The 26,093-nt window shown below is 35.9% G+C and overlaps 5 protein-coding genes across 9 annotated transcripts in view; 4 read left to right on the top strand and 1 right to left on the bottom strand.

The window, feature by feature from the left end:
* The first annotated feature begins 465 nt into the window (after window positions 1–465).
* Window positions 466–4,712, top strand: LOC122534052. 2 transcript variants are annotated; one of them, XM_043664347.1, is made up of 3 exons: window positions 466–1,158; window positions 2,388–2,687; window positions 3,733–4,712. In XM_043664347.1, exons 1-3 carry the CDS (start codon window positions 576–578, stop codon window positions 3,951–3,953), a joined length of 1,104 nt encoding a protein of 367 aa, XP_043520282.1. In that variant the 5' UTR covers window positions 466–575; the 3' UTR covers window positions 3,954–4,712. The 2 variants fall into 2 exon arrangements, with proteins under 2 accessions (XP_043520282.1, XP_043520274.1); XM_043664339.1 differs by having other exon boundaries at window positions 466–1,170.
* Window positions 4,713–6,842: 2,130 nt separating this feature from the next.
* Window positions 6,843–11,072, top strand: LOC122534064. The gene is made up of 3 exons (XM_043664361.1): window positions 6,843–7,009; window positions 8,469–8,771; window positions 10,827–11,072. The coding sequence occupies exons 1-3, from the start codon at window positions 6,988–6,990 to the stop codon at window positions 10,883–10,885; spliced, it is 384 nt and encodes a 127-aa protein (XP_043520296.1). The 5' UTR covers window positions 6,843–6,987; the 3' UTR covers window positions 10,886–11,072.
* Window positions 11,073–11,141: 69 nt separating this feature from the next.
* On the top strand, window positions 11,142–19,191 carry LOC122534072 (carboxypeptidase N subunit 2-like). Its single transcript, XM_043664374.1, is given in 7 exon segments — window positions 11,142–11,742; window positions 11,828–11,978; window positions 12,111–12,182; window positions 12,249–12,392; window positions 13,392–13,792; window positions 15,171–15,430; window positions 17,009–19,191. Coding segments are annotated over 7 exon segments (1,686 nt in total). The 5' UTR covers window positions 11,142–11,504; the 3' UTR covers window positions 17,429–19,191.
* Window positions 18,666–25,126, top strand: LOC122534044 (glutamate decarboxylase 2). 2 transcript variants are annotated; one of them, XM_043664319.1, is made up of 8 exons: window positions 18,964–19,191; window positions 21,086–21,270; window positions 22,072–22,366; window positions 23,303–23,491; window positions 23,579–23,643; window positions 23,747–23,936; window positions 24,008–24,177; window positions 24,255–25,126. In XM_043664319.1, the coding sequence occupies exons 1-8, from the start codon at window positions 19,057–19,059 to the stop codon at window positions 24,499–24,501; spliced, it is 1,476 nt and encodes a 491-aa protein (XP_043520254.1). In that variant the 5' UTR covers window positions 18,964–19,056; the 3' UTR covers window positions 24,502–25,126. The 2 variants fall into 2 exon arrangements, with proteins under 2 accessions (XP_043520263.1, XP_043520254.1); XM_043664328.1 differs by lacking the exons at window positions 24,008–24,177; window positions 24,255–25,126 and having other exon boundaries at window positions 18,666–19,191; window positions 23,303–23,508; window positions 23,747–23,821.
* Window positions 24,603–26,093, bottom strand: part of LOC122534026 (semaphorin-5A) — a 55,331-nt gene continuing 53,840 nt past the window's right edge. For all 3 annotated transcript variants that reach the window (XM_043664307.1, XM_043664290.1, XM_043664298.1), the window contains exon 14: window positions 24,603–25,637. In XM_043664307.1, the coding sequence (XP_043520242.1) occupies window positions 25,434–25,637 (204 nt within the window). In that variant the 3' untranslated portion in view covers window positions 24,603–25,433. The remainder of the gene's footprint in view (window positions 25,638–26,093) is intronic.

Below are 26,093 nucleotides of genomic sequence, written 5' to 3'. Positions count from 1 at the left end.
TAATTATTAATACAATTATTTTCGTGTATTTTATAATTATAACTTAATTTTATAATTATTAATATAATTAAAATTTAATTTTATAATTATTAATACACAATTATCTTCACACATTTCATAATTATAACTTAATTTTATAATTACCAATATAATTATAATTTTATATACTTTATAATCACAATTTAATTTTATAATCGTTAATATAATTATAATATTTCATAATTACAATTTAATTTTATAATTATCAGTGTAATCATAATTTTAAGTATCAACATTTGCTCGAACTATGTTTTTTACTATGCTTTTACTAATCTTCGATTATATGCGGCGAGGCGAAGGTGGCGATTCCCTCGAATACAGAGCTCGGGACACCCGTTACGCTCTTAATATGCATCGTTCGCGTCGTCGTCGCCGTTCGAGGGGAGAAGACGGAATCCCGGAAGACGTATGCTCGTCGTCGTTTCGATTCGACCGTCATTCGAAACCACCGAGTCACCAGGGTCTCGACTGTTTCGATCGAACTCTGTGCGCTCGCGGCCGAGTCTTCCGTCTTTCCGCGTCTATCCAAGCGAGCGATGCACCGGACACCTTCGACCTCGAGTCTCCACGTTTTTTGCCTGTTATCAACGCTGACGATCGTGATCGCGAATAACATTGGCGAACTTACGAAGAATGCGAGTACGACGGCCGTTGACGACGAAACGAAAGCGGAAGCCAGAACGAAGGGAGAGACGCTTGTTGGCGTGGAACCATCGACAAGGAGCGCCGAGTGGAGTAACAGAGGTCCGTTCGTACGAGGCATTGACAGTTACTTGGAGGCGTTGAGACACTCTCGAACCAGCACGGATCCTCGCGAAGGAGTCGTGGATGCTGCGGGTGGCTCTTCTATTCAACGAAGAAAGGAGCAGCCCTTCGCGGCGAAACGATCCGAGCTGTCCGTTCAAACCAGCTCGGACTCGTACTCGATGGTACCGAGCGACTCGTATTCGTTGCCGACACGACCGTACAGCGACTTTTCCGGATTGAGGAACTCTTACGGCCCACCTCATCAAACGCAGCCACCCCGTGGAACGTACGGGCCACCTTACAACGATCATTCTCCCTATGGAGGAGAGTACGCGTCTGCCGGTGTGTATTCGCAGCCGCAGCCGCAGCCAGGTGAGACACGAGGTATTGTATTGCATTCGCGTTCGTTCGACACTGTCGAGAATGTCGCGCGTGCGTAATATTGGCAATAAATCGAGAATGATCGAGATATAGTATATATAATTGAAAGTATAATTAAAGAGTATAATTAAATATATAGTAGGTATATATAGTAGATATAGTATAGATAAATATATAGTACAATATAATTAAAAGTATAATTAAAGAGTATAATTAAATATATAGTAGATATATAGTAGATATAGTATAGATAAATATATATAGTACAATATAATTAAATATATAATTAAATGTATAGTAGATATAAATATAGAATATAATTAATATATAATTAAATATATAGTAGATATATATAGTAGATATAGTATAGATAAATATATAGTACAATATAATTAAATATATAATTAAATGTATAGTAGATATAAATATAGAGTATAATTAATATATAATTAAATATATAGTAGATATAGTAGATAAATATATAGTAGAGTATAATTAAATATATAGTAGATATAGTAGATAAATATATATTAGAGTATAGTTAAATATATGGCAGATATAAATATAGTATAGTAAAGAATATAGTAAAGAGTAATTAAATATATAAGAGTAATATATGTATATAATATATATAATATATAGTAGAGTGTAATATATATGTAATAATAATAGATTAATACAGACATAGTATTTAATAATAATATATAATATAATAATAGATTATAATATGGTATATAATAATAATAATACCTAAATATAAATATATAATATATATATAGTACATAAATATAATATATAATATATACAGATATAATATATATAATATATATAGTATATAAATATAATATATATAATATACATACAGATAAAATATAAAACTTCAAGATCTTGATCGTGAAACAAATTTTTCAATGTTTCTGGAAACATTTTTGTATTTTTATAATTTTATCGAGATCTTGACGCTTCCATCGTCCAAAGCCCAATGTTCAAAGTAACTGGAAAAAGAATCGTAAATTACGAACTTAGAACAGTAAATTACAAAAAGAGAAATTATCGAGATCTAGTTCACGAAAAAGAAATTGTTCAAAAATTGTTGAACGAAATTAAAATCGTGCGAAAAGGAAAAACGTCATTGCCAGTATTCTTAGTGAATATCAGTTGCATAAATTATATAACAGTTGTGATATATGCGGACAGTATATTTACGACAAATATTCTAGCTTACGGAGTTCCACATGTTGCTTATGGAGCACCACATGGAATAACCGAATCGGTGCATCTTGGTTTTCCATCGATCGACTTCTCCTGGCCGTTCGCGCTCAAACTGAACGCCTTCACTTTGGCCAAGATTCTCTTGAAGCTGGTTCTTTTCAAGATGATAGTCAAGTTCATTGCCGTTATCTGTCTGTTGCTTTTCATTCCGAAATTGGAGATTAAAAAGACGATTAAGAAGGTGAACGTGCAGAACAACGCGCAAGACGACGATGACGACGAGGATGAAGGACGTGGCTTGCAAAATGGTAATGGCTTCTCATTCGTATTCACGATTACCGTTCAAGATTACCATTACTCGCATTATTATCAAGCAATTTTCAATCAATTAAGTCGATTGATTTCGAATCATTTAAAACTGACTGTCCATATACACACGTACGTATTATATATGCAATATTAATGAAGCTAATTAAAATGGCTCACGTTCGGTTCAACAAAAAGTTGTTCGTTCGTCTGCTTTTGATTGAAAAATATCTGGCACTTCTGCGTAATAATTTGTCGACTAATAACGTTGTATTGACTCGACAAAGAAAGATATAAACCGATTAATGGCTACTTTTGAACAATTTTGCAAGCGTAATATAATAATTATTATACATTATTATTACACTTATATAATATATTTATGATTATAATAATTATTATATTACACTTATATAATATATTTATATTATTATAATTATTATATTACACTCATATAATATATTTACATTATAATAATTATTATATTACACTTACACTATATATTATTATATTATTATATTATAATTATATTATTTGTATATTATTATTATAATACAGATAATAAATATTATACATCGAGAAATGTAATTTATGAGATATCGAATTGCAATTTATGAAACGTACAAAGTGTTTCCAAAGTTGTGAAACAATCGGCCAGAGTGTGATAATCTACGTCTAAAAATAAGTCGACAAGAGAGGACAAAATTTTCTACTAAACTATACTCAAATTTAGATAATAATTAACAGTGAAAAATGTAAAATAAAATTTGTTTCGTTTGAAGAATACGGAATACTTTAAACGTGTTACGTTGAAAACCTCGATACACGCATGCTTGATAAATTAATTTCGTATGATATACGTGGCGAAAGAATTATCAGAATTAATAGCCTATCGTTTCACAATGTTTCATCGATAATGTTTGACGAATTGACTTCGTTATAAAATTTCACTCGTAACGAAGTCAATTCAGTTGATTCGATCAGCTTCGTAGCTTAACAAAAATCGTGTTTATCATGATTAGCACGATCCTCGTTTCATTCTTTCAGCTAATTGGAAGATATGGGATGGGCTGAACCTCCTGACCTTGGTGGTGAACGAAGCGTTGAGGCAGCACGAAGCAACGAACGGTTCTCGTTCCAGCAAATGTTCGACTCTCGAGTGCCAAGTTCGAGGAGCGTTTGAGAACGACCAATCGTGGCCCGATTACGAGCAATTGCTGCAGAATTATATCATGGAGGAGACGCGACGACATCGAATAAAGTCTTAGCGTCACCTGTGTACAGCCGATTCATCGATATCCGTGGAAATTTTTCCGAATCGATCGCCACCGAAGTGATTCATCCGCGATCACATTGCTCGCTCGCGTATTTATGCGTTTATACTTAGCTAGTACGTGTACACTCCCGCTCGAAACTCTTTCTTACCTTGACTAATTATATTCATAATATTTCTATTTATTGTAGATAAATTTGTAGAGAAATAAAATTTCTCATTTACGATTGTTAACTGCTTAGGCTTAAATTAAATAAAGGCTAGAAAGAAAGTGTTGTTCGTATCAAGTTCGAATTTATTAAAAATCTGTAGGCCGTGTTTCTAAAGATCAGATTGTCAGATTGTGGAGAAGAAGTTGACCTTGTTACTCATTTTGTTGCATATTCCAGTCACTGGCTATTTTTGCTACAGCTACGTTTCAGTCGTGTTTAAAATACTCGTGGAAATAAAAAAACGCCAACTGCATTGTGATAATCAATGTGTCAACGTTTTCACATTGTTGTGCAGATAAATTTCTTGGTTAACGATTTAATTTTCAAAATAAATGTATAATAATGCTTGTTTCAGGATTTCTGAACGAGAGTGTTACATTTTTCTTTCAAAATATTTATAAGAATAAATCATCGTGACAATCGACGTGTCGATACATTAATATTAATGCTTCGCAGATTCTTTGAAATAAACAGATATAATGATAGAATTTCTGAACGTGTATTTGTATAAGAATAGATCGTGTTTAATACATTCTTCATTATATAAGGTATTGTTTAATTTCTCCATTTTCGGGGAGAATGAGCCTTTAAAAGTCCAAATTGATCAACTACATTTTTTATTAATTTTTCTAATTTCATTAAAATATTCAGTCTTTAAGAAACAAATTACTCACTTTCATAAGTTCGTTCAATGAAAAAAAAAAAAAAAAAAAAATGGCACAAGTAATAGCATATTCTTAGGTTTAAAATTTAAAAATTAGTGTTTATAATATTTCAATGTTTTTTTGGAGTTTATGGAGTTGATCAATATGGCTCTCGAAACAGTTTAAATATAATAATATCTATTCTATAAGAATATTCTATTTTGGATAAGGCTGTATTGGCATATTTAGTTTTCTTGTAATATTTTTCTGAAAACAAACAAAATCTGTTTTCATACAATAATTTACTACATAGAAAATCTATTTCCAAACAATAATTTATTACATACAAAATCATATAAATTTCATACATTTAATTTAATTTACTACGTACAAAGGTAATGCTTGTGACAGCAATTTTCAATAATGAATTATACAAAATTCACAAAAGACTCAAAAAGATATTGACACGCGAGGATTTTTTTTCTACCATGAAAACAGAATATAAAATATTTTTAATGATCTAAAGACAAGCCATTTCCTAATATTGGCGTCATATCGTTCCATGACATTGATCACACTAATTACAAAAGTATATTTAAAGTTAATTTTGATAACATTCCGCCATTAAACGCAATGTAAATTAGTGTATTTTTACATGTTTTGCGTTATTATTATTGTACAATTTATTATTGCTATCGTGCTAACGTTACTTTTGTATCTAGCGAACCATGAAAATAAATTTTGCTAATATATCGCCGGAAAACTAGGTGTGCCAACACCTTTTCTGACCCACTGTATTATTACGAGCAACTACGTAGCTTGCCGTCTTCTAGCTGAATAAATGCATATACAGGGTGTTTCGTAACTTGTGGGACCCACTTCGGGAGCTGATTGTACGCCTAAAAATAATGAAAAAAAGTCAAATGTCCTATCTGTCTTCGTTTATGAGATACAATGAATTTTCTGGTTTAATTACTTTTACAAAAGATGCTCGAAATGACTAGCTTGCATTTGAAGACAAGCCTGCACGCGTCTTGTCATTCATCTGGTTACTCTCTCTATCATTCCTGGTGTTTCTCAAATTTGTCGGAAGCCTTGCTCTATTCTATTTCGTAGTATTTCAGCATTTTCAATCGATGTTGCGTATACAATAGATTTTAAATGTCACCACAAATGAAAATCTAATGGATTCAAATCCGGAGAACGAGCAGGCCATGCAATAGAACCTCCACGACCGATCCATTTATTTGCAAAGTGTTGATTTAAAAATTGCCTAGCCACTCGGCTAAAACGCAGCGAAGCTCCATCATGCATAAACCGCATACGAAGTCTAACATCGACTGGAACTTCCTCTAATATTTCGTGTAAACGCGTGCTTAAAAAATCAACGTACTTTGTGCGTTCAGTTAGTTTCCCATCAAGAAAAAAAGGTCCAATTAAAAATTTATCAATTATTCCTGCCCATATGTTTAAACTAAACTGGCGTTGATGTCTTGAATGCACAATAACATGTGGGTTTTCTTCATCCCAATTATGATTATTATGAAAATTGAATATCCCTGGTGAAACTAGCTTAATAGAGTTTGCTCTGTTTATAAAATTCACTATATCTCATAAACGAAGACAGATAGGACGTATATTTATGTGACTTTTTTTCATTATTTTTAGGCGCGCAATCAGCTCCCGAAATGGGTGCCACAAGTTATAAAACACCCTGTATATCGCCGCAAAAACTAGGTGTGTCAATACTTTTCTGACCCACTGTACGTATTATTACGAGCAACTACGCAGCTTGCCGTCTTCTAACTGAATAAATACATACATGTGTAACATACATATAGTCGACATTGGACTGCGTCGTAGATACTTTCGTTTCTTTCCACTCGTTTTGCCCCATTTTCAGCAAAATCGCGACGAGTTAGCAATTCCCGCGTCGGTAAAGAGCGGAGGCGCGAGTAATTTCGAAGATTGCCGTTACGTGATCTTCTCGTGGTCTTCTCGAGTTTTCCGGACTGGAGAACACGGTGGGGCCGCCGTTTATAAACGCCACCGCCACAGCCGGCGACGTTTCAGTCGTTTTTTTGCCACGACCGGTGAGTATCGTTTTGTTTCGCCCTGTTGTTCGATCGACCAAGATTTGCAATCCCATCGGGTGTTCTGCGCAACGAGAGCCATGAAGCCTATTGTTTTGTTAGGTGAGTAAGAGAACTGGAAGGAGAATTCCAAGAAACAAGTCCCATTGACTTCGACAATCGACGTGATTGACTTCGATCGCGCGCAAACGAGAGAAGGAAAGTCGATTATTTAATTATTTATTCATAGAGTAATTATTTAATTATTTATTCATGATAGTGTTGAAAGTACCTATGATTGGGATAGGAATAATTCTATGTGAAAAAATAAAAAAAGGAGAAATAGATCGAAAGTGAAGAATAAAGTTTTTTTCATTCAACATGTCGCTTTCGAGATAGTCAAGTTTGAAAATTTGTATTTATAATTTCGGTGTACCTGGTACATTTGATTTAAATTTATAATTATATTTATTAGCTGTGAGTTTCGTCAATTCTAGATTAATCACAGGCGGCTGACAAGTGACAAATGTAGAATAAAATTTTTCCGTTTAGAGATTCATCTTTAGGGCAGAGTTTGGTTAAAAATCGGGTGCGTCTCGGTAAATTTTCAAACTGGATGTTCTTGAAGGCGAGACTTGTGAGAAAAATTGTGCGCGTTTGTATGATGCGTCTAAAGTTCAAATATACCTGATAAATTTCTTAATAACGGAAAAATATATTTGTTAATACTGGAAAAATAATGGAAACGTTTATATCTTTCGCTTATCATTTTTTATAACTGCATCCATCTTCTCGCGAAAGTTTTGTATACGTATGTTCGTCATTATTCAAAATATCTGTACAAATTTTTTCCGATTTTCTGAAACGCTCACAGCCATCGATACATTTTAAAAGTGTAAACAAAATTTTATCTCGCTGATTCCTCCACCAAGGTTCGCAAGATTTTAAATTTAGAAACGATGATTAGTATCACAACCTGTCATGATTCTCTTTCCTTTCACTTGTAATATTTTATTCGTGTTGACTGCAAAAATTCTGTTAAAACTAACTAGTATTTCTCGGGTACAATAATTCTCTGCCGTTAGATTCTGAAAATATTATAGTACACTTGGAAATAAACTGATGACTATCTGATGACTAACTGTCGTTCTATTTCATTTTTCTCGTTATATACAAATCAAGTCTCGTATTTTATCTAAACTTCTAAACTTCGTCAGTGTGTTAGACAGGAAATAAACAAAATTAACACATTATACAACAGAAGTCCATAAAAAGTTATAGTATCGTTATAGTAAAGTTATAGTACAGTAGCTTCGTCAAATTATCATATAGATAAAAATAAAGAAAAGGAAATAAATTTCGTTTCACATCGTTCATATCCGACAATTTATCTCGAATCAAAACGATTTTTCACTTTATTTTACGTTTTGAGAATGATATAGATCGAGTCACGGTTTGATATTACTCGTTTTGCCACGAAATTTCTGATTGTACATACAACTATACAACGATAGAACACACTGACTGTAGTTTGAAAAGACGCTGAAAAAGAAATTGCACGTTTTTTTCTCCCGCGATTTAGCGTTGGTGGTGGTGTGCGCCCTCGCCTTAATCGAGAGTACGAGCGCCGTGCCGACGGACACGACCACCACCGTGTCAACGAAACGAGTTAAAGAGCCGAAGGAGATCAAGGAGACGGCAACCGCGTCGAAAGACGTGAAGGCGGCGAAAGAAGCGGCGAAAAGGAACAAAAAGGACTGCGCGAAGGAATGTGGTCTCGAGTACGATCCGATTTGCGTGCACGATCCGAACGACGCCAACTTCAAACCGAGGACGTTTGGTACTCAGTGCGCCCTGGACGTTCACAACTGCGAAATGGGAACGAGTAAGTGTATCTGTTCGAATCACTGATTAAATCAATCAAGATTAAATATCGCGGATAGTAAGAAACGACGGAGTTTGAAACACAATGCATTGTATGCAGAATCTCGACTGTGGTAATTCGACACGCGTTTGAAAGATACAGATATTCGAACATTCGTAGGAATTTTCTTTTCACGAGTTACGCGTGCTATATGAAATATCGATTTTCTATCAACGAGGTTGAAGCTTGGAACGAATTTAAATATAGATAAATAAATGTAAGAAGTATGATATAGAGAAATTAGAAGATAGTTAACTCTTAAGTTGTGATCCTATTTAATTTTAAATTAATGGTCGTATATACTACGTATTGATGGCATTATTTGAAAATTTCTTTTAAGGAGAATTTATTATTATTTACTAACTCGATATGTAATTAAACACACACTCCAACTATTAAGCTAAAATTGAAAGATTATAAAATTAAACTATAATAGATTATAAAAATTAAAATTATAAAGATGATATAATTAAACACACTCTAACTATTAAGCTAAAATTGAAAGATTATAAAATTAAACTGTTATAGTTTATAAAAATTGAAATTATATAAAGATTATATAATTATATAATTAAACACACTCCAACTATTAAGCTAAAATTGAAAGATTATAAAATTAAACTACTATAGATTATAAAACTTAAAGTTATAAAGATTATATAATTAAATACACACTCCAACTATTAAGCTAAAATTGAAAGATTATATAATTAAACTATTATAGATTATAAAAATTGAAATTATATAAAGATTATATAATTAAACAACATTCCAACTATTAAACTAAAATTGAAAGATTATAAAATTAAACTATTACAGATTATAAAACTTAAAATTATAAAGATTATATAATTAAATACACATTCCAACTATTAAGCTAAAATTGAAAGATTATATAATTAAACTATTATAGATTATAAAAATTGAAATTATAAAGATTATAAAATTAAACACAGACTCCGACTATTAAGTTAAAATTGAAAGATTATAAAATTAAACTGTTATAGTTTATAAAAATTGAAATTATATAAAGATTATATAATTATATAATTAAACACACTCCAACTATTAAGCTAAAATTGAAAGATTATAAAATTAAACTACTATAGATTATAAAACTTAAAGTTATAAAGATTATATAATTAAATACACACTCCAACTATTAAGCTAAAATTGAAAGATTATATAATTAAACTATTATAGATTATAAAAATTGAAATTATATAAAGATTATATAATTAAACAACATTCCAACTATTAAACTAAAATTGAAAGATTATAAAATTAAACTATTACAGATTATAAAACTTAAAATTATAAAGATTATATAATTAAATACACATTCCAACTATTAAGCTAAAATTGAAAGATTATATAATTAAACTATTATAGATTATAAAAATTGAAATTATAAAGATTATAAAATTAAACACAGACTCCGACTATTAAGTTAAAATTGAAAGATTATAAAATTAAACTGTTATAGTTTATAAAAATTGAAATTATATAAAGATTATATAATTAAACACACACTCCAACTATTAAGCTAAAATTGAAAGATTATAAAATTAAACTATTATAGATTATAAAAATTGAAATTATAAAGATTATATAATTAAACACACACTCCAACTATTAAGCTAAAATTGAAAGATTATAAAATTAAACTATTATAGATTATAAAAATTGAAATTATATAAAGATTACACAATTAAACAACATTCCAACTATTAAGCTAAAATTGAAAGATTATAAACTGATAAATTACAAAGTGCATATTTGCCTATATATATATATATAGCATATTTTTTTAATTTCAATTTTAAATTCCCATTGTTTCAAATTGAAACACTCGGAAGATTCACATTACATCGACGACCCGATGTAAACTTCCTTCCATCTCTCATTTCACACAGAAATAATCTGCATCTTTCAAATTTGGGTCTTCGCGGTTTAATCATCAAATTTCACGTGAACGAAATTTTGCGCGCGTCTCACTTCGATTGGTCCTTACAGAGCTGGTGTTGAAGAACAAGGGCGAGTGTCCTGGATCCGGCGGCGTGGTTCTCTCTTGAGGAACGAATCTCTCATTTTATCCGGCTGCTCCGCTCACACACAAACAGGAAACAAACCCGCCAAATGCTTGAACGCTTATGCGAAGTCGCGCTTTGGGCTTTGGCTCTAGATCTAGCTTTAGCGAGAATCAAACACTCGAATGGAAATGATACCGAACAAAAGAAATAAAGGATTTCGTAAAACAGAGAAACCGTGATTTTCATCAAACATTTTCTTCCCTTTTCTTCTTCTTCTTCTTCTTCTTCTTCTTCTTTTTTTGAAAGGAACGCAACAGCGACAGATTTAGGGTTCGAAATGGGAGCGAAGGCGAGTGGCCTTTGGCCAGATGCCGATGGGGCGGTAGGGAGAGAAGCAGGGGGCCATTCAGCGATTACGACAAGTGGTATATAAACGATCGCGTGGTCGTGTTAGCGTTAGAGAAGCTTGCCATTGTTTGCCAATCTCGAGCGTTGCGCGAGAAAAAAATCTGCGACTATTAACGACAACGCAGCAACCGGAAGCCCTTCGGCAGTATGGAGGGAGACTAAGAGGAGAGAGAACCCCTTACAGTGGAACGAAGTTTCGCGAGTCGAACGAACATTCGAGGGACAGGAGAGATTTCTCGCTTTGGCCAGCAGGATGATTCTGCGGACTGTCCGGCCGATGTTGATGGTGATCACGGCGATGCTTCTCGAAACGAGCAGCAAGCCGCGATTGGAATTGTCTCGCAGCTGCGGGCACTCGGTGCCGAGTCTCGAGCGATCGGCGACGACCTCGACGAACGGTAGCAGTAGCGTCGCGACGATGACGATCCTCGAGGAGCTCGAGAGTCGTTTGTCTCGCCTGGAGAGAAGACTCAGGGCGGTCGAGCAGCCCGGTAAGCCAGCCGAGTTTCTTGCAGTCTTGCAGCGTTGCTCGTTGACGTTCGTTGCTTCTATCGGGAAAATGCGGATCGTTCGCAGTTTGGCAGATGAGCTCCGCCGAGGAGGATTGGGAGATCTGCGCGGAGGGGCCGTGCAGGTGTCAACCGGAGACGAAATCGGTGTCCTGCTGGAGGCAGAATCTGTTGGACCTCCCCGCGGCGCAGCTAGTTCCCCGAGATGTGTTGAAACTGTAAGCTTCTCTCTCTCTCTCTCTCTCTCTCTTTTTCTTCCTTTGATTTCACTCCTTTCTCGTCTTTCGCGAGAAAGGGAATGGAATTCGTGGAAACTCGGTGAGAATCGTTAAGAACCGGTACATTTACAGGGATCTGGCTGGCAATCGGCTGACGGCGCTTCACAGGGACACCTTCTTGGACATGACGCGTTTGAATCACCTGTGAGTAGAGTAGAAAAAGGACGAAGCCAGTTTCTCGCGATCCATGATCGAGCCGATTCTTTCCAGAGATCTCAGCGACAACGCGATCGAGCATCTTCCGCTGAACCTGTTCTTCTCGCTGCACGCCGTCACGCGGATCAGGCTGAGCAAGAATTTGCTCGTGGAGTTGCATCGATCGCAATTTCTCAGCACGCGAAATCTTCGTATTTTGTGAGTGTTGGTTAAATCAATTGATTTTTTTTTTTTTTTTTTTTTTTTTTTTTTTCTTCATCAAGATGGAGAAGATTTGGACGAAGTTTGGAGGAAAGGGGACAGTTGAAATTTGCTCGACGATATATCGTTCGCCATCTTTCTTTCATTCATCATTGCTTTCAGATCAGAACGAACAGCTCGTTCAATTCTAGTTCGCGCTAGGCAATTTTTCATCTTAGTGTCTTATAAGAACTGGTGCTTGTAGTAACTTGGCGCCATGTGATTTTCAAAGTTTAAGTAATTAATATTCTTCGTGTCGAAGTGGATATTTCTGAAATTTCATCAACACTATTAATTGATACACTTTCGTGCAATTTTCATAGAATTTTCAATGGTTGGTGCTCAAAATGAATTATAACAAATTTAAATACATATATTTATAGTCCTTCGTTGACACATTTAGTGACTTCTGTCTTCTTACTTTTTACAGTTACTGATTCACACTTGCTGATCGTTTCTTTTACAACCGTAAAATCTTGTTTTTTAGTGAGACGAATTTTTATGGTGAAAATTATTACAAAAAATAATAGCCAGTCGTTACAGCGTGTTAAGTTGACTGTATAAACTCGGACCAGAGGTTGAAATAATTTATAATTATTTGATCAAACGCGAGCAAAGGTCATCATAGAATGCTCGTTTAAATTTGAATTTAAATTTGTCCCGGAACGAGCAGACATAATAATAATAATAATAATAATGCAGATAATAATGGAGCATTGAAATCAAACGAACAAATATTTGTTCGTTTCCCATAATAATAGCTGAAATTCGCACGGAACTTTCATCTGTAAAAAAATCTCGATCTACAATATCTATTATATACTCGAGCGCCAAATATCGAAATCGTCGTGACTTCGTAAGAAAGTTGGAAATCGTACAACATCGATTGTTGTACGATATCTTTTTTCAGAGTTATATAATAGTTTAAACGTTCGATTATTAATCGTCACGACGCAGAGACGCGTCCTCCAACAGGTTGCGAACTCTGCCAGAGAGTCTCTTCTTGAGCACCACCTCGCTAGTCTTGCTCGACCTCTCTTGCAATCGACTTTCGAGCTTCGCGTCGGAAACGTTTCGCGGATTGTCTTCGTTGGAGGAGCTCCTGCTGGGAAAGAATCGGCTCTCGATCCTCCCAGTGGACCTGTTCAAGGACCTGACGAGCCTAAAGTACCTCGGCCTGGAGGAGAATCGACTGAAAGAGCTACCCGACCAGCTGTTTCGCGCGCAATCGTCGCTTCGCGAGTTGAACGCAAGGGGCAATCAACTGACGGAGATACCGGCGAGTTTGCTGTCGCCGCTCGAACGTCTACGATCCCTCGAGTTGTCCAACAACAAGATAGCCAGAGTAAATATCGCGTGTAACTAGCGAGTCTCGTTCGTTGATCCATCTTTCAGACCCTTGCGCTGGCAACTGGATCGCGGACCGTAACGAGTGACCGAACCGTATACAATGATTTGTCGCTTTCTTTTTCTATTTGAACTCGTCGGTGCGATATCACTGGATAGAAATTATTCAGAAGTAATAAATTTATTATTTGTTTTGCCTTGGTTATACTTAAATACAGGGTGTATTGCGACCAACTTCAGGAGATGTACGGTTAAAAATAATGAAAAAAAGTCAAATGTCCTATCTGTCTTCGTTTATGAGATGCAATGAATTTTCTGTTTTAATTACTTTTGCAAAAGATGCTCGAAATGACTAGCTTGCATTTGAAGACAAGCCTGCACGCGTCTTGTCATTCATCTGGTTACTCTCTCTATCATTCCTGGTGTTTCTCGAATTTGTCGNAAAAATTTATCAATTATTCCTGCCCATACGTTTAAACTAAACTGGTGTTGATGTCTTGAATGCACAATAACATGTGGGTTTTCTTCATCCCAATTATGATTATTATGAAAATTGAATATACCATCCCTGGTGAAACTAGCTTACTAGAGTTTGCTCTGTTTATAAAATTCACTATATCTCGTAAACGAAGACAGATAGGACATATATTTATGTGACTTTTTTTCATTATTTTTAGGCGTGCAATTAGCTTTCGAAGTGGATCCCACAAGTTAAGAAACACCCTGTATAATTAAAACTGAGAAAATATTGTAATTTTGGGACAAAAAGTTCTCGACGTCGTTCCAGTGCAAGAGGTTAAGTCTTTCAGATATGAGCTACGCGATAAAGTTTATTCGTGAATACACGAAACTCTCGAGATTCGGACGAGAGAGAAAGTATAAAATCAGTGAACGAAGAATCATTTGTAATATGAATAAAGAATAGAGTTCGAGGTTGACCCGAAATGCCTCGCAAACACTCGGTTTTCATTTTTTTAAGGATATAAGCAGGACAATGGTAATGTAATGTACCCAAATTTGGAGAAATTATCAAAAAAATTATCTTATTACGCCTGAATTTTTTGAACATCTGACTATAATCAGACAGAGACAGAAGATTGGATCCAAAAAAAAAAAAGTTCGAATGTCAAGAATCTGAATTTGATACTTTTGTACATGTTTTTGTTCAACTGTGGCCAATAAAACTTTATATAGAAATGTTAATTCCAGTTCCTAGAACAACAAGTCCCTCTGGCAAAATAAAGTCGACATTCCGAGTTTCGAGAGTTTCAAGTTTCGAAAGTTGAGTCCTCGGTCGAGCTTTCCAGAACTGAGAAATTAGTTTTGGAACCGATCTACCTACTTTCATTTTCATCCAGTCACACGACCCGCGTTCTTTGTTCCTCGTAGATCGATTCGTCGGCCTTGCAAGGCCTGGTGGCGTTGAAAGAACTTCAACTGGGGCACAATCGTTTACGAAACTTAACGCCAGGACTATTCACGAATTCGACTGGTTTGGAGAGGCTGGTGTTGTACGCGAATGGCATTGAGAGCCTGTCACGTGGCGCGTTTCACGGTTTGTCGAATCTGACCTCTCTTTTCCTCCACTCCAACCACCTGAGGATTCTGCACCCAGAGCTGTTCGAAGATACGCCGAATCTGCGAAAATTGTAAGTAACGATGTTAATGTTTGTGTTGAACGAAGAACATTTCATTGTCTGTTGATGATACATGTTTTAAACGATAGTCAACAGATGTGAATTTGTTGGGACTGTTTCGTCTGTAATTAGAGATGTGATTAGCCACTTGCGCTGGCAACTGATTGCGGACCATAACGAGCGACCGAACCGTATACAATAATTTGTCGCTTTCTTTCTCTTTCGAACTCGTCGGAAATTATTCAGAAGTAATAAATTTATTATTTGTGTTTTGCCCGAGTTGTACTTAAACATACTTACAAATTGAGAAAATATTGCAATTTTAGAATCAGAAAATTGAGAATTTAGAATCAGCGCAAGAGGTTAAAGGAGGCAGGATAGTTTGACGGGCCTAAAAATTACGAATAATTAGGAGGGCTAGTAAAAAAAAAAAGTACATATTTGATTGACACGAACTTTCGTGGTTTATTTTGAACTATGAAAAGCAACATTAAAAGAAAGAAAGGGAAAGGGCTCTTATTTAACTTTCTAACGGCATCCTTTCACATAACATTATTTTACATTGCCTGTCGGTGTGCATGAGTCCAGCCAAACAGGATTAGTTGCAACAAAAAGGCAAAAAAAAAAAAGTTCAAAAGTAAACAATATTCTCTAGGGATTGACGACCCAACATTTTCATTTTTGTGAAAATTACGAAAATAGCAGCGATTTGTTTCTGACGCATCGAATTCATAAAAATTTCTAAGTTTTTTGTTTATATTTTTCGAAATTGTTAAAAATTAAAACATGTTCGATCGACAATCCCTGGTAAATGTTACACTAAAGATACATACCAAGTTTCATAGTAATCGGTTGGTTAGATTCCGAGATATCTTGCACACCGTTTCTAAAAACCTAGTTTCGAGAAAAACGCGTTTAAAGTTGCAGAACGTCATTTTTCACATGTATCCTTTACTTACTTTTTTTTACTTACTATATCGCGGCTCACAGTTCTTACAATTCACAACTAAATTAAATCCAAGTCCTTTAATATTAGATTCGCCAAAAGTAAGATTTGACTCACACGATTCACACTTTATAATAGCGCTTGAAGTTGCAAACAGTGACACAAATTCAATTAATCTGTATCCGCGGATTTATTATTATTATCCCAAAAATAAGTCGTTTTAAAGGCTAGCTACCCTTCGCATCTTATTTCCAAGACTTCAAACTACTATTTAACCCTTTGCCGCTCACGTTTTAAATACCATAGCACAACCGCAATAATCGCGTTTTTAAGTATTTAAATTTTCGATGCCAGAGCTATTAATTATGGAATAAACAATAAGCAAAATGTGCAGTAACGTTTGTCCAAGTAGAACACAGTCTGGACCTCTGCTGATAGTGTTATATGTCTTTCGACACGCATTGTTGTACAGCGCGTGTTGGAGGAGCGTTCTGGAGCGTTAGGGGCGGCAAAGGGTTAAAACAGAACAAAAGTCGATTTTTTGCAAATTTCAAACTCTCCTGACCCCTTAATACAAAAAAGAAAAAAAAAAAAAAATTAAACGATCCATCATCTACAAGAGAGCTCCTCAAATGCGCAGACAGCTGGAGTCGAATTATCTGTCCTCGTTGCCGCCACGGATTTTCGACGGTGTTCAATTCATGGAGCAGCTTCGCCTTGCTAGAAATCCGTGGCACTGCGACTGCGCCGCTTCTTACCTGGCCATGTGGCTGAAACGAATGTACCTGGCGCAAGTGAACGCGACGAGGCCGGTCGAGGATCCTGGTGTTTGGGAATTTGGCGCCGGGGCAGTTTGCAGAGGCCCCGGCACCCTCGGTGGCAAACTGTTGCTGCATTTGACGTTCCACGAGCTCTGCGAGGGCCAATGGGCCTCGATGAGGGGCTTGGTCCCACGGCTTCCGATCGATCTCATCGGTGGTGTTGGCCGAATCCTATCTTCCACCGACGATCCGTTCGCGCGAAACGAATCCAACTTCTCTCGCTCTCTCGCCAAGCAACGATAAAACGTCTGTTTTAAGGCAAGAACGACTCGATTCGCCGTTATCGGATAGTATAGTTGAACTTGCGTGAAAACGTGCGTGCATCGATTGTATATAGAGTATATACTCGCGAAAGTATTCAGTAGAAATAAAGTAGCTACGATATTGTCACGTTCAGAAATATTCGATTTAAGAAAAAAAAAGAAGAGTCCAAGAAATGTTTGTTGCAGCTTTTGTAATTGTTTAAACTCGACGTTTAAACTCGAATTGTTTAAACAGATCTTCGTTTGTTAGTAATGTTGCATATGGCAAGGGAAAATGTTTAGGTTTATTGCCTAGGCGCGAGAAATGTTAGATTAGGTCTTCCTGTGACTGAAAATATTAAAAAAAAAAAAATATTATTTATCGTGGAGAATTTTTGCGAACACATCACGCGTGTTAAATAAAACTGTTCGAAATTAACGTTGCAATAAGACAGGATTATAATATGGTTATAACAGTATACTCGAATGCATTTGAAACCACTGAGTCTGAAAATGTACATAGAAGTTGTCAGTTGTTTACTGCAAATATACAATTGGAAAAGTATGAACACGTAGCGCAAGTAGTATCTCAAGTTCACTGCAGTTATCAAATTTTTACTCCGATCTTTTGCCCCCATTTTCAAAAAAGAAAAGTTTTATCTAACACTTAACGTCAACGTATTTATGAGATGAGCGTATTTCAGTAAACATTCGAGTTATAAATATGTACAGTCACTATGAAATTTCATTGGCTATAATTAATTATATTTAAACAAACCTGAGAACATAGAAACGTAGAAATTACAAGACTAGCAAAATTATAGGAAATTAAGAATAGTTCAAGTACATATTTCACGCAGAGATCAATGTTCGTTTCATACTTTACTCAATATAATCGTGTAACCATTATATAGTCATTGCAGCGTTAATGGAACTTCAGAATTATTGATATAACGATATACTGAACGCTTGTGTTTATTAAAACAAGCAAAAAATCTTAATAAATCAAAAATAATTAGTTTCGTAGTTACGAGAGTTACGTTTTAAAGGATAGTCCTCGTACGTCTCACAAATATACGTACACGTTGTGCCAATACGATTGAATTTACATTTCTTTCGATTGGTTTCAAATATTAAAGCAACAGAGTCTGTTTATGTCGTGTATGTAAAATTTTAATAACTCCTAAATTAATGGTTCTTCTTTCTTTTTTTGCGTCCATGTTTATTAAGATTTTTTGAGTGTTACGCATATCTGAACTTTGGCGCCAATTTTTTTCAAACATCCCACAAGCGTGCCAAACTTTTCTCCGATAGATGACATTTTCACGAGTATCTCTCACTGCGTTTCAACGATTTAACGATCTGTTTCATCGTATTCGTTCGACCAAGAATTTCTTCGCAAGACTTCCGATCGATACTGTACACCGAACCTACCATTTACGCGAGCGTTGTAACGCGCCGCTTGCAACGACTCGAGATGTCGCGCCGCGCGTTCGACCGAAAGCAAAACGATTGAGCAAACAGGCTAGAGGCCTGAACCAACGAGAAAGTCGTAACGAGAGAGCGTGGGGGAACGTTGTTGCCTCGATACCGCCGTCCGATCTATCAGGGCACAGTTTACGACACAGAATGGACGCACCAACATCCGCGAAAGCTACGACCGAGCTGCTGAAACGACTGCTCGAGATTCTCGATGAAGAGGACGCGTTCGACCGTACCGGCGACAAGCCTGTCTTGGAGTTTGTTTATCCGGAAGAGCTACAGGTGAGCTAGTCGAGACTGGCGAGCGCATGAGCCATGCAATTTTGTTTGGCGGTGGTGATGGACGCTGTACTAATCGTGATTATCGTTAGAACTACCAAAGTGTATAATTTTTGCAGAGAAAGAAACACCAAATAAAGAGGAAAAGGGATTTGGGTGATTTCTCGTTAAACATAAGTAAAAGTTTATATTTTCTGTTTTATTCCGAACTTTTTCTAATTTCTTGCACTCTAATTTGTCTGAAAAAAAGAAAGTTTTATGTTTTATCAATCGTCGGTGATTCTAGTAATGATCGTAGCATAAACTTTTAAATGTTTCACTGTTTTAAATGACGTTCCCTGTAAGTTGTGCTTGTGACGCTTGTTAATTAAATTTATTTATTAATTCACTAGATCGTTCATGTGCATTCTATTATGATTTTTAATAATTATATGTTATATATTGTATAATAGTGTTACATGTTTTTGAATGCAACGAATATCTTAATATTTCAGTATTATCAGGTCAGAACAAAATGTCCGATAATGAGCTAGCAGGCATTCTGTCATAAAAATACAACATTCAGATATTATGTTATTTAAAAAAACAGAGATTCACATTTATCGCAGCAGAAATGGAAACATATTTTTCGATTTTGTGACGAAGATACAATACATTAAAACGGAAGAGAATGTCTGCTATCGGATAATCTTTCAGTCATTAATAGACATTTTGTTTTGATAGTAAATATTCGAAAAGTACAGAAGTATACTGTACTAAATTTACATTTGAAAATATGTATGTTTGGCATTAGTAATTAATAAAAAAAAAAAAAAAAAAAACGAAAAATTCAATCTTCAAAAGTGTGACTAATCCAAACGCTCGCGATTTTGTTATAAATCATGCTGCGTTACTTGTACTTCTTCAAAATTGAAAAAAATATCTGAAACCTAAACAAAATACGAAAAAAAAAAATACCAATCAGCGGTAATCTACATAGATTCCTTGATACTTCGATAAACGCGATAACAAACACCAATACCACCAAAAAGCACGAAGTCATACAAATGGTTCAGGAAACATACACCGAACTTACCAACGACCATAAACAAATAATAATCACCTGGATCCCGTCACACCAAGGAATCTAAGGAAACGAAAAAGCCGACTCCTTAGCCAAAGAAGCAACAACAGACCGAACAAACGAATCCAACATCCTAATCCCACACCAAGATCTACTAGCTTCAACGACCAAAGCGGAAAGAGAAGAACGGAACAGAATTTGGACTACGACAAATAGAACCAAGATATACGACACAGCACACCATTTCTACCAAAAACATACCAAACAACAATATAAGCAGAAAAGAAAGGATAGCCATGACTAGACTTCGAATCGGACACTCCACAATCACACACGAATACCTTCTAAGCAAAACAGAACCACCTTCCTGCAACACCTGCAACCAACGAATCACCACCCAACACCTGCTACACGAATGCAGAAAATACTGAAACCTAAGAAGTAAATACGGATTAAACCAAATCACCGCTCTAGCCAGAAACAACGCATAAACGTTATCAACTACTAGACCTAGATATAAAGAGAAAATTCCAGCACCTTCGCTAAAGACCTCGTAGTCGATGCGATTCTAAACTCCAATATATATATAAAAAAAAAAAGAAAAAAAATACGAAAAAATTCTTATTTGTACGCATCATTCGTCTTTCAATGATGTTTACTAAATTGCGAGCAAGATTGAATCGTAAAAGTTCGAGGATCGCAGCAGGGTTAAACGTGAAATAATATCAAATCGTAATGAGCCACTGCTGTTAAATCGTCATTGCTAATTGAGCGTATGTTGAATGTCATCTGATGATCGACCACTCGTTCGAACGTTTCGTTTGCATTTCGCAGAAACTGTTGCCGATCGAACTGACCGATGAACCGGCTAGCAAAGAAGAGATCGAGACGGTAATACGACAAACGATTCGATACTCGGTGAAGACGTTCAGTCCGCATTTTCACAACCAGCTGTTCGCTGGTACCGATGAGTATGGCTTGGCTGGTTCTTGGTTGACCGACGTGCTTAACACCAGCCAGTAAGTTTCTTGTCTGATTTTATCTGTTAATTTTAAGTTCTCACTTGGCTTGCGAACCAGTTTTTTTTTTTTTTTTTTTTTTTTTTTTTTTTTTTTTTTTTTTTTTTTTTTTTTTTTTTTTTTTTTTTTATAGCGTTTATAGCTTCACAGTTTCTGCGGTTTCATTCACGTTGTTTTATCTTCGTTTCAACATTATTGTATCGTTATCAGTAGACTGCGGATATTTATACAGTTTCATACTTTTTGACGAATAGGGATTCGCGTTTCGCTCGTCAAATATTACAACTTGATTACGGATTTTTATATTTTTTAATTTAAATTTTAATAAATTTAATATAATTACAACTTGATCACGGATTTTTATATTTTTTAACTTAAATTTTAATAAATTTAATATATAGTTTAATATAATTTTTATTTAATATATAATTTAATATATCATTTATTAACATAATAAATTTTAATATGTTGTTGTTTATTGTATTGTTCAGTTCCATTTTCGATCATCTTTGTTAATGCCTAATTTTCAAGCTCGATTTCCTCGAAAACGAAAGCTTCGGTGAACGAATTTTATATTCTTTCTTTTCGGTTCATTTTTTTCACATAGAATCACCTTCTACTCGATTATACCACCACCAGTTACGGGGATATGGCAATTTGTCACCGAATAAGTTATGATAAATGACAATGATAAATCTGATCGTTAGAATGCATCTCTTAGAATTTAGCCTACGCCTTAGCCTAAATTCGAATTTAGAATTTAGCTTTGAATTTATCGTACGCCTTTTCTTGATTTACTAGATACACGTACGAGGTAGCTCCAGTGTTCACCATGATGGAGCAACAAGTGATAGAACAATCTTTGAAATTGGTTGGATATCCACCGTCGCCAGAAGGAGATGGTATTTTATGCCCAGGCGGTAGTTTATCAAATATGTACGGAATGGTGATGGCCAGATACAAAATGATTCCAGAAGTAAAAACCAAAGGTCTCGCGAGCCTTCCACAATTGGTCTGTTTCACCAGTGAGGCTGGCCACTATTCAATTACCAAAGGAGCCCACTGGTTGGGTCTGGGGACCGATAATGTCTATAAGGTACGCTCATTCGTTCGTTAACCGCGTTTCAAGTACGTACAACTATAGTTAGTTATGTTATTGACATCCTAATCGAGCATCGAATCGAATATTAATAATAATGTAATTAATTATATTAATACAATTGGTATAATATACTAATATAATTAATATACTATAAGTATAATTAATATACTAATATACTATATTAATTATACTTATAGTAATAATATATTTATAGTATATAGTATATTAATTATACTTATTATATTAATATACTAATGTAATACTAATGTAATAAGTATAATTAATGGTATATTATACTTATAGTATATTAATATACTATAATAGACTATATTAATTATAGTATATTAATATAAAGTATAATATACTAATGTAATATAATTAATATAATTATATATATACTGTATGTAAGTATATATACTATTATAGTATAGTACATATTATATTATATTATATTATACTATATAGTATATTTATAATTATATTATATATAATATAATTATAATTATATTAGTATAATTATATGTATATACTAATATAATTAATATAATTATTAATTACAGTTGTAGTCAAAAATATTGCAGTTAAAAATATAATAACACATCAATATATTATAACGAGAAATATTCGTCATTTCTACATAATATCAATCAATTGATACGCAACTTATTTTTAACATCTTGCGATGGAATGACGTGCCATGCACGTCGAGAATTTTTTGTCTCAAAATTGCAATATTTTCTCAGTTTTGAGTATATTGAAATATAATCCAGGCAAAACGGATAATAAATTTATTATTTCTTAGCAATTTCTATCCAAATTAAATATCGATGAATTCAAAAAGAGGACGAATTACACGATTTGGTCACTCGTTATGGTCCGCGAACCAGGACTTACTGGCGCAAGAAGTTAAAAGATTCTGCGTTTCGACAGGTGAAATGCGACGAATTGGGACGAATGCGGCCAGACGAGTTGAAGGCTGGGATAGCAAAGGTCAGGAGGCGAGGACACTTACCTTTCTTCGTGAACGCCACCTGCGGCACCACGGTCCTCTGCTCGTTCGATCCACTGCCGGAGATCGCGGCCATCTGCCGCGAGGAGAACCTATGGTTACACGTTGACGTTCGTACAAAAAACAAGTATGATGAACGTAGCGAATTTCGCGACAAACCTTTCGTTTGAAACCTCGAACAATCGTCACTGTTACAGGCATGTCTCGGTGGTACGATGTTACTGTCGGAGAAATATCGGGATCGATTGAAGGGGATCGAACTGTACGTATTTCTCAATTTTCCTTCGTCAGTCTCGTTCTTCTTCTTCTTCTTCTTCTTCTTCTTCCGATGAATCTGCATCGTGATACATTTCGATCGGTGGCAGCTCGAATTCCGTGGCGTGGAATCCGCACAAGATGCTCGGCGCGCCGCTTCAGTGCTCGCTGTTCTTGGTCAAGGGGAAAAACACCCTGCACGAGGCGAATTGCGTTGGGGCGCGGTATCTGTTTCAGCAGGACAAGCATTACGACGTGTCCTGGGACACGGGTGACAAGAGTTTACAATGTGGTAGGAAGGTAAGAGTTCCTGGATCGAGTAAGAGTCCAACATATGAATCGCTGTGTGATTATCTACGTCTTCGTCGTAGGTTGACGGAACCAAATTATGGCTGATGTGGAAGGCACGAGGGACCAAAGGTCTCCGCGAATCCGTTGAAGTAGCCATGTCCGCGATCGAGTATTTCTTCGAACGAATCAAAGAACGAGAAGGGTTTCGCTTGGTGCTCCCCCGATACGAAGGCTGCAACGTTTGCTTTTGGTGATTATCAGTTGCTCCTTTATATATACACGTCACATCCGTCCAATTCTGAATGTCACGTGCCCAATTCGTAATAGGTACATACCACCGAGCATGCGAACTCAACAGGAGACTCAGGAATGGTGGGACAAATTGTACGAGATCACGGCTAAGATAAAAGGACGCATGATGCTGGAGGGTACGTTGATGATTGGCTACACGCCGCTGTCTTACTGCAATCTCGGTAACTTCTTTCGTATGGTGGTCACCTGTCAACCACCGCCGAGCAACGCTTCCATGGATTACGTGATCGACAAGATAGAGGAACTGGCGGCCGATTTGTAAACAGACTGATGTATCTCGCTGTGGAGCGAGCAAAAGAGAAAGAAAGAAAGAAAGAAAGAAAGCTCGGGAGGAAATGAATTCGCTCGAGGAGGAGCCGATTCTTGCGGGCGTTATTGTTCGTTTTATTGCATGATTCTATGCCATTCTGGGCGTCGCGAAATGTTCGCTCGATCGCGGAACGTCGCGTCGTCTGTTTGTACACTCGTTCGCAGCGCGTGACTCGTCGACCCAAAAATTAGTGAAATTAGTGGTCTACGGTTGAGTTTCGAATTTCGAGAGTCTCACGATCGTTTTTTTTTTTTTTTTTTGCTTTCTCTTCTTCTCGTTTTCTTCGACGCGCGTGACCGCGACTCAATGTGAGCCAATAGTGAAAATAGCGCGAATCATATCGAATCTTCATTCGTTCACGGTCTCTCTTTCAAGATCTCTCTCTCTCTCTCTCACACACACACACGCCACACTCGCGCATCCACACACGTTTAATAGGTACACGTTACGTGCTCGTCCTTTGTCGATTACTAAGCGATGCACGCGTTCGACGTAACGATGGCACTGAATCGTTCGACGCGAAACTGAAAGCGATCGTCTCTGTAAATCTCTCAAATAAACAATTCTATGAATATCACTGGATGATGCAGGCGATCTGTCCGCGTTTCTTGACACCTCCTTCTAATCCTTTTTTTTCTTTTGAAAGCTCGTCTCTCCTACTTTCGTAGGTTGCTTCTCGTAGCATTCGTGGCTCGAAATTACAGAAGAGGCGGATGGTCACGTCGTGGTTGCGTTCGTTAGTTTCTCGCCCGCCGTTCTCGCAGTACGCCTTCATGGCGATATGTCTTTTCTTCGTTAGATGCTACGGATCTTCGCGTTGAATAGTTGAAACGCGAGAATCCGCCTAGTAGAAATTTGTTCATTTCTTATTGCACGCTGCCCGTTCAGTAGTATTTGTCCTGATCAGGATCGACTCGGATATGTTGCTGGCCGTGGCTGTTACGCTTCAACGTAGCAGACTCGTAGTCTAAACTCTTTGGGTACAGTTTCGGACTTCCGAGGCCGTTCACGTTCGGATTGTTCTTGCTGCGAAGAGTTCCGTTACCGTTCGTGCTGCCGGAGAAACTCGGCTGCCTTTTGGCATTTACCTGTATCAAAAAGGAAACAGTTTAGTTTAAAAATATCACGCAATTTATATTTTTACAAATATAACTAAAGAAACAGAATCTAAAAATAATGGTTTCTTTCGCTAGTTAAATATTCTAACAGGATTTTTAAATATTCTAACAAAGTTTTAATGACTAACAACTCTGTATCACAGATATAAAACCTAGTACGACCAATGTCACACACAATTTACATTCTTATAAATATAATTAAAGATATGGGACCTAGAAATAGTGGTTTCTTTCGCTAGTTAAATATCTTGACAGGATCTTCAAATATTCTAACAAAGTTTTAATGACTAACAACTCTGTATCACAGATGTGAAACTTGGTACGACCAATATCACACACAATTTATATTTTTATAAATATAATTAAAGATGTGGGATCTAGAAATAGTGCTTTCTTTCGCTAGTTAAATATCCTAACAGGATCTTC

The sequence above is a fragment of the Frieseomelitta varia genome, unplaced genomic scaffold (assembly GCF_011392965.1).
Source record: "Frieseomelitta varia isolate USP_RPSP 00005682 unplaced genomic scaffold, Fvar_1.2 scaffold_146, whole genome shotgun sequence".
In the NCBI taxonomy this organism is placed as follows: domain Eukaryota; kingdom Metazoa; phylum Arthropoda; class Insecta; order Hymenoptera; family Apidae; genus Frieseomelitta; species Frieseomelitta varia.
This window is presented reverse-complemented; position numbering and strand designations above follow the sequence as displayed.

What these genes read in the sequence shown, in the direction of transcription:
- LOC122534064 (XM_043664361.1), top strand. Translation starts at nt 6,988, where the DNA reads ATGAAGCCTATTGTTTTGTTAG. An exon ending in GAAGCCTATTGTTTTGTTAG is followed by an intron (nt 7,010 to 8,468) that starts GTGAGTAAGAGA and finishes CCCGCGATTTAG; the next exon opens with CGTTGGTGGTGGTGTGCGCC. An exon ending in CAACTGCGAAATGGGAACGA is followed by an intron (nt 8,772 to 10,826) that starts GTAAGTGTATCT and finishes TGGTCCTTACAG; the next exon opens with AGCTGGTGTTGAAGAACAAG.
- LOC122534052 (XM_043664339.1), top strand. Translation starts at nt 576, where the DNA reads ATGCACCGGACACCTTCGACCTCGAGTCTCCACGTTTTTTGCCTGTTA. An exon ending in GCAGCCAGGTGAGACACGAG is followed by an intron (nt 1,171 to 2,387) that starts GTATTGTATTGC and finishes CAAATATTCTAG; the next exon opens with CTTACGGAGTTCCACATGTT. An exon ending in AGGACGTGGCTTGCAAAATG is followed by an intron (nt 2,688 to 3,732) that starts GTAATGGCTTCT and finishes TCATTCTTTCAG; the next exon opens with CTAATTGGAAGATATGGGAT.
- LOC122534044 (XM_043664319.1), top strand. Translation starts at nt 19,057, where the DNA reads ATGGACGCACCAACATCCGCGAAAGCTACGACCGAGCTGCTGAAACGA. An exon ending in GTTTACAATGTGGTAGGAAG is followed by an intron (nt 23,937 to 24,007) that starts GTAAGAGTTCCT and finishes TCTTCGTCGTAG; the next exon opens with GTTGACGGAACCAAATTATG. An exon ending in GGCTGCAACGTTTGCTTTTG is followed by an intron (nt 24,178 to 24,254) that starts GTGATTATCAGT and finishes AATTCGTAATAG; the next exon opens with GTACATACCACCGAGCATGC.